General features: G+C 36.7%; 1 protein-coding gene across 1 annotated transcript; it reads right to left on the bottom strand.

Moving 5' to 3' along the window:
- Positions 1-2674: 2674 nt before the first annotated feature.
- LOC106461799 (iroquois-class homeodomain protein irx-4-A-like) lies at positions 2675-6370 on the bottom strand. The gene is made up of 3 exons (XM_022388873.1): positions 6031-6370; positions 2748-3445; positions 2675-2695 (listed from the first exon to the last, which is right to left on the bottom strand). The coding sequence occupies exons 1-3, from the start codon at positions 6368-6370 to the stop codon at positions 2675-2677; spliced, it is 1059 nt and encodes a 352-aa protein (XP_022244581.1).
- Between the last annotated feature and the right edge of the window lie 586 nt (positions 6371-6956).

Below are 6956 nucleotides of genomic sequence, written 5' to 3'. Positions count from 1 at the left end.
TCAAGACGGAGGACAAGTCTTATTTGTGAAACGGATTGTGGGAGTTTGAGTTGTTTAAACTTGCTGTCTTAATTGGTTAATATCTCGCATGTCGTGTAAGAAGTCCCAGGTTGAACTCACAATTAAAAAAGAAATTTGTCACCACTGCTGAATTTAAGAATATTTCCGTAAAAATAAGATCAGTGCTTTGTGCTATACATTCTTGCCGCTAATTATTAATTGTTCCTGAACGCGGTTTTCTTCTAAAGTACAAAAACATTTTCTGAAGGTGTGAAATACATGTTCGTTACGCTTTTTAAATTATTCTTGACAATGCTTCAATTCTAAAGGCTTCTATTTGCATCAAAGATTGCATGAGTTAATATGATCTTTATCTACCCCGAGTTATTTAATCTATTAATGGATGAGGTTCCTTACTGTCAGTCTTATAAATGGTTTCTGAGGAATAAATACATAAACATGCTTCCTGTACTTATACAACTTTTGGCAGGTGAGATCTAGAGCTAGTAAAAGCTAGTTGTTAGATTAGAAAATTTCTGGAAATGTAAGAATGATGGACATTTATTATAGTTCTAGAAACTTCTTGTAGACGGCGAGAATATTTAATCTATATTAGTATCAGAGGCGTCACTAGGCACACGGGGCCCATGCCCCGATTCTATTTGCCAGTGCCTCTAATCCCCATTTGGTGTCTTGAAAAATCAAAATAGAAAACCATGATCGATATTATATTGAAACGCCGAAAATCCCCACATCTATGGGCTCTAAGATCCTCACGTCTATGGGCCCGAGCTCCGAATCTTTTAAGCACCTAGCGACGCCTCTGATTAGTCTCCTAATTTTAAAGATCGTGGTTGACATTATTTTCGAACTACATTTTTTTATATTACTGATAAACCGCACCAGTTAATATTACAAGGCCGCTGTAGGTGGATGCTTATTAAAGGTTAACAGTACTGATGTAATATTGGCAGTGTTAGATAACGGTCTTATAATAACATCATAATAATATGATGAGTACCTTCCTCTGTTCGAAGAAATTAGTTTTTCGTTCTAGTTTAGGTGGAGTTTACCATATGTCCTCCAAACGCTCATTAACAGTGCTAATAAACTCAAGAGCTCTTTTAATAAATAATTAACTATATATTTATATTTTTACAAGGAGCACAACATATTAATTCTAACGAATCACAACTTCTGTCTCATTGTGTAACCCTTTTTCTATCAAATTTACTGATTATGGGGTTTCTATCCTCTCAGAGCCTGGTATGGTCTAATGGTTAGGATATTCGACTAGCAAACTGAGAGGGCGTTATTATGTGACGGTCAATCCCATTTTTTGATGATAAAAGAGTAACCCAAGAAATGGAGGGGGAGGGTGTTGACTAGATGACTTCCCTCTAGTCTAGCACTTCAATATTAGGGACGGATAGCGCAGATAGCTCTCCAGTAAATCTGCGCGAAAATTCTACAAATAACTATCCTTTAGTGGATTAGCTGCATCCTTATTTCTATACATTTTGCTGACAATGGGGTTTCATTACTCACAATTTCTACAAACTATTTCACACATAAGAATACGGGTTATGCAGTCCTGTACCGATCTGACTGGTATAAAGTTTTAGAGTAAATGAAGAATAAATTAAGAAAATTAAAGACTTATGGAACATAAGCTACAGGGATACATAAATACTGCAGCTAGAACTTGTTAAGTAAGTTATATATTTTTGTATACGGAGTAACAGGTCTATATTGCAGTTAAAACTTGTAAATAAAAATATATTTATATATAAATTCGATGACGAGGAACCCACTTTGAGACTAATAATGGTTGGTTGTACATTTGCTGTTATGTTAAACTTATATTAAAGTTTTTCTTCATTACCCATTTAAGCCGTCTCCAACCATATTTATATATATAGTTCATGAGCTACTGTGACAGACTTGTGCTAAGAACATTAAAATCCAGACATCGCGAGTTACACTGCCAGACTTGTAATAGAAACGTTAATTATCCAGACATTGTGAGTTACAGTGGCAGAATTGTAATAGAAACGCTAATTATCTGGACATTGTGATTTACAGTGACAGACTTGTATTGAGGAACGTTAAAATTCCAGACATCGTGTGCTACACTGACAGACTTGTACTAGGAACGCTAAATATCAAGACGTTGTGAGTCACAGTGACAGACTTGTAATTACTTGTTATAGTAAATAAAGTGAGTCAAGTACCATACTTACTTGTTATGGTACAGTTTTTTTAATAACTTTGTAACAAAAGTTTAAAAACAAGGCGCAAGAAAGAAGAAGAAATATGATCAACGTTTAGGCTAAACAATCTCAATTTAAAGAAGTTATTCTGCCGAACGATTGGCCATATTCTCTTTGCCCCTCTCACTGCATTGTACCCAAATTTCTTTGCTTCATTTGGAGTGATAATAACTCACCTTCAGTGCTATCACTAGAAGATTTTTCGAAGTTTTCCTCTTCAAATATTTGAGATTCCGTTGCTTGGTGTCTAACGTCGACCGTTGCAGGGCACATTACTTCTTTGAAATGGCTTAAGTATAGCCTTGAGCCTTTCGTGTTCAGCGTGTTTTCTTGTGGTAGTCTGTATTCACAGGAATCACTAGACGGTAAGGAAACAGGATTCTCAGGAAACTTGCTCCTCATCACACCGTTTTCTCTGAAAGCTGAGGAGAGAGAGAAACTCGGCTGTCTTGCCGAGGAACATGGGAGGACCACCTCCCCTGGTGTATTTATCACATGAGTAGCTTCAAAGTTTAAAGTGGGGTCAGCCTTGGTGGGGCTTGATGTCCTTGAATCAGGACTAGGATGCCAGTGGTCAGCGTAAATGGAAACTAATCCATTGTTAGTAACGAATCCTTCTGTCATATCAAGCCTGTAGCAGCGTTCTTTTATTTCTGGGGTTAGAGGGTTACATGGTTCTAATGTTGTGGATTTTTCTAACGGGGTTATTGTTGTAGGCATCGTTTGATTTGGACTTTTCAAAGGCGTAGTACTCTCCGAGCTTAATTGAGAAGGGCATTTCATAATCGGGGGGCTGTCTAACATTAAGTGATGAGGATATTTCAGGGTCTGAAGATTGTCTAGCATGTACTGAGGAGGACGTTTTAGAGTAGGGGGACTGTCCGAGGTGGCAGTATGAGCTAGTGACCAGATCTTTGGCCGTGAATCGGGGGAACCAGGGCTAGTCGTATTTTGACAGGCCGTTGATCCAGGGGAAGGTATATGCTGGTGGTACGTTCTACTGGCTGAGGGCAGCGTAAACTGCTTGTTCTCTGAGGACAGATTCTGGGGCGAAGAGTGATCCAAGATTTCTCGGAAAGTTGAGTTGTAATTTTCTTCTCCAACTTTATCCTTTGTTTTTCTCTCTTCAAGCTCGTTGTCCAATGAAAGTGGTGGTGTAGACGCTTGATCAACTATAACAGATAGAAACGTCACTGATATTATCAACAGAGCTCGCATGTGTGCCTTATAATTCTATCTCGGTACTCATAAGCTTTCATAGAATATTTTATATTAGATAGAAACATAACCGATACAAACAACAGAGCTTGTATATGCAACTTATAATTTTATCTCAGTACTCATCAACTTTCAGCTTACATTTCAATGCGACTTATAGTATTGGAATATGCTAAGGTAAAATAGTTCTTAAAATTCAGAGGGTATTGTTAAATGAAATGAGCTTGTCATAGTCATCCAAACCTACCTCATGTAGATTTAGTCAGTATTAAGTAAGCCTCATCTAGGACGATTATAGATTATATCAACAGCTGTACAATAAGTCTCTGAAGAGAAAATTGTTTCGCTCGTGACTTTCCCTATAGATCCCTTTAGTTCGTACTTTGAAATACACAAGGTTGAAGGAAATATCTTGCATTTCTACTGCGTATTTGTGAAATCACTGACCAGTTCATAGGCAAATGTTAAGTGGTTGAGAGCGAGAAGCTCTGATAAAATTCTTAATTTATTCAAACACTTCAGCAGGCTTCCTTTCACTTTACTCTCCTGTCATTTCTGTGCAGAATTTATGTACGCGCAATCACAATGATATATAGTTATGACGGGACATACTCCTTTCTCTGTGTCTCTATTGTTGAGAGTGAACCATCCCTGGGGACTCGAAAAAAAAACATTCTCAAGGAATACGACTATCTTATTATCACTAGAAATACCGAACATCAAGGAATACGACTATCTTATTATCACTACAAATACCGAACATCAAAGAATACGACTATCTGATTCTCACTAGAACCACCGAACCTCAAGGAATACGACTATCTGATTCTCACTAGAAATACTGAACCTCAAGGAATACGACTATCTGATTCTCACTAGAACTACCGAACCTCAAGGAATACGACTATCTGATTATCACTAGAAATACCGGAACTCAAGGAATACGACTATCTGATTCTCACTAGAACCACCGAACCTCAAGGAATACGACTATTTGATTCTCACTAGAAATACCGAACCTCAAGGAATACGACTATCTGATTCTCACTAGAACTACCGAACCTCAAGGAATACGACTATCTGATTATCACTAGAAATACCGGAACTCAAGGAATACGACTATCTGATTCTCACTAGAAATACCGAACCTCAAGGAATACGACTATCTTATTATCACTAGAAATACCGGAACTCAAGGAATACGACTATCTTATTATAACTTGTCTCAGGAGATTACTCCACCTTCCCCATGCTCGTCTCACCATTCACGTTTGTTATTTTCTCAAATTGAGGATAAAAATGGAAAATGACGACATTCCTGGACTTCACTTCCGAATTTATGCGATGTGTAAACACAAAATGCTTGCATAAGCTCACTGCTTAGCTATGCACTTTCAAACACTTGTTGATGGTTGCTTAAGTTCTCTGATAAGCTCTATACTCTCAAACCCTTGTTGAAGGTTTTTTAAACTCGCTGCTAAGCTATCCACTGTCAAACACTTGTTGATGATTGCTTGAATTCACTGCTAAGCTATATACTCTCAAACACTTGTTGATAATCTCTTAAGCCCGCTGTTAAGCCTTATACTCTCAAACACTTGTTGATGGTTGCTTGAACTCGCTGCTAAACTATATACTCTCAAACACTTGTTGACGAGGTTTAGGATAGGAGCCTCTCGATGTATTGTCAACTTTCAGATACATATGTAGTTGTCAACCAATGCTATTACTTACGGTCCTCTACTTAAGAAAAGACCTAGGATATTTGAAGATTAAAATTATCAACTGCAGTAATGAAGTTCTATGTGAGATTAAAGCTAAACACTTACGTAAAGTCAATGATTATTAAAAACATAGACTTGTTACACGTTCTTGGAACCCCCAGATGATATTATTCACAATTTATTAAGCCATAATTTGCCTGATGATGATAAAATAGTCTTAGCCAGAGGGTTAAAATTTTCTACTTCCCCGAATAAACTTCTTGAAGATTATTATTTTCTAAGTTTAGAAATGTTTCCACAGCAAGTGTCTAACTGTCAGCTTTGGAAAAATGGGTACACAACTTTTGAATAGGTTAAAACTCAAGTCGCTGATTGTCCCTCAGTATCTTATTCAAATGATATAAGGTTTTGGTTTCGGTACCCCTGTTCTCAGAAAGTTTGAAATAGTCAACTCAAAGAAGTTTTACAGCTAAAATATTAATACAATATTGATGGCAAATATAATATTTTGACCAAGGTGTGGTATAACAAACGTTACTGTAAATGATGTTAGTAGTTTCGAGTAAAGCCTGGATTATACTAATATGTAGATAACGCGCAAAGAAATAATACTAATACTCGCATGGGTATTCAAAGGCTAACTCTAATAGACATATGAAACGTAAAGGACTGATACTAGCACACGCAAGTCTTAAAGAAATAACACTATAATATTCGCTTAAGTCCAAAGAAATAACACTATAAAACACGCTTAACTTCAAAGAAATAATATGAATATAAACGTTAATCTTAGAAGAAGAAGAAACACATATTACCACTACTGTTATCCTCTGATTTTTCTCTAAGTTCTTTAGTTTTGACATCCTTGCAAAAAGTTTCGTCTGTTGAGACGGAATTGTCATTCACTTCTTCAATTTCTTCTGCATCATTCGGTTTATTTTTAGGTTCCCAAGTCATTTTGTTTTCTTTCTTCAGCCGTCTGCGAGCATTAGCAAACCACGTGGAAACTTGTGTCAATGTCATCTTCGTGATAATAGCCAACATAATCTTTTCTCCTTTGGTTGGATACGGATTCTTTCTGTGTTCGTAGAGCCATGCTTTTAGTGTGTTGGTTGTCTCTCTTGTAGCATTTTTTCTTCTGGCTACATTATCCATTGGTGACCCGTACCTACTTACCAAAGAAAAATGACAGAGGTCAGGTTTCACACCTATCTGTTATAGAAAATAATGGAAAACAGGTTTACTATTTATTCGTACTAGGAAAGAATGGGGGAGGGGGCAGATAAACTATCTACCTGTTACAGACAAAAAAGATTGAATGTCGTGTTCAATACGAACTTACTATAGGCTGAAACAATGGAATTCAGGATTTATATCTACTTTTAGGGAAAAACAAGATAACGAAAACCGGGGTCCATATCTACTTGCTAGAGGAAATTAAAGTAAATCAGGTTTCACACGTATGTGTTCCAAAAAACAAGATAACGAAAACCGGGGTCCATATCTACTTGCTAGAGAAAATTAAAGTAAATCAGGTTTCACACGTATGTGTTCCAAAAAATAGAAAAAGGGAGACAGGCTCTATATGTACTTGTTATAGAAAAGAAAGGGAATCAGGCACCATACTTGTGTAATAAAGAAAACAAATCAGGTCTCATACTTACTTGTTATAGAAAAGAAAGTGAGTCAAATACCATACTTACTTGTTATGGTAAAGAAAGTGAGTCAAATACCATACTTA

This window comes from Limulus polyphemus, unplaced genomic scaffold (assembly GCF_000517525.1).
Source record: "Limulus polyphemus unplaced genomic scaffold, Limulus_polyphemus-2.1.2 Scaffold1034, whole genome shotgun sequence".
NCBI classification, from domain to species: domain Eukaryota; kingdom Metazoa; phylum Arthropoda; class Merostomata; order Xiphosura; family Limulidae; genus Limulus; species Limulus polyphemus.
The sequence above is the reverse complement of the archived record's forward strand: the minus strand, read 5'-3'. Positions and strand labels throughout refer to the sequence as shown.

Bases quoted from the DNA above. Each gene is read 5' to 3' on its own strand.
- LOC106461799 (XM_022388873.1), bottom strand. From the start codon at position 6,370: ATGGATAATGTAGCCAGAAGAAAAAATGCTACAAGAGAGACAACCAAC. The intron at 3,446-6,030 runs GTAATATGTGTT...TATCTGTTATAG, and splicing joins ATCAGAGGATAACAGTAGTG to TTGATCAAGCGTCTACACCA. The intron at 2,696-2,747 runs GTGGTCCTCCCA...CTCTCTCCTCAG, and splicing joins TGATAAATACACCAGGGGAG to CTTTCAGAGAAAACGGTGTG.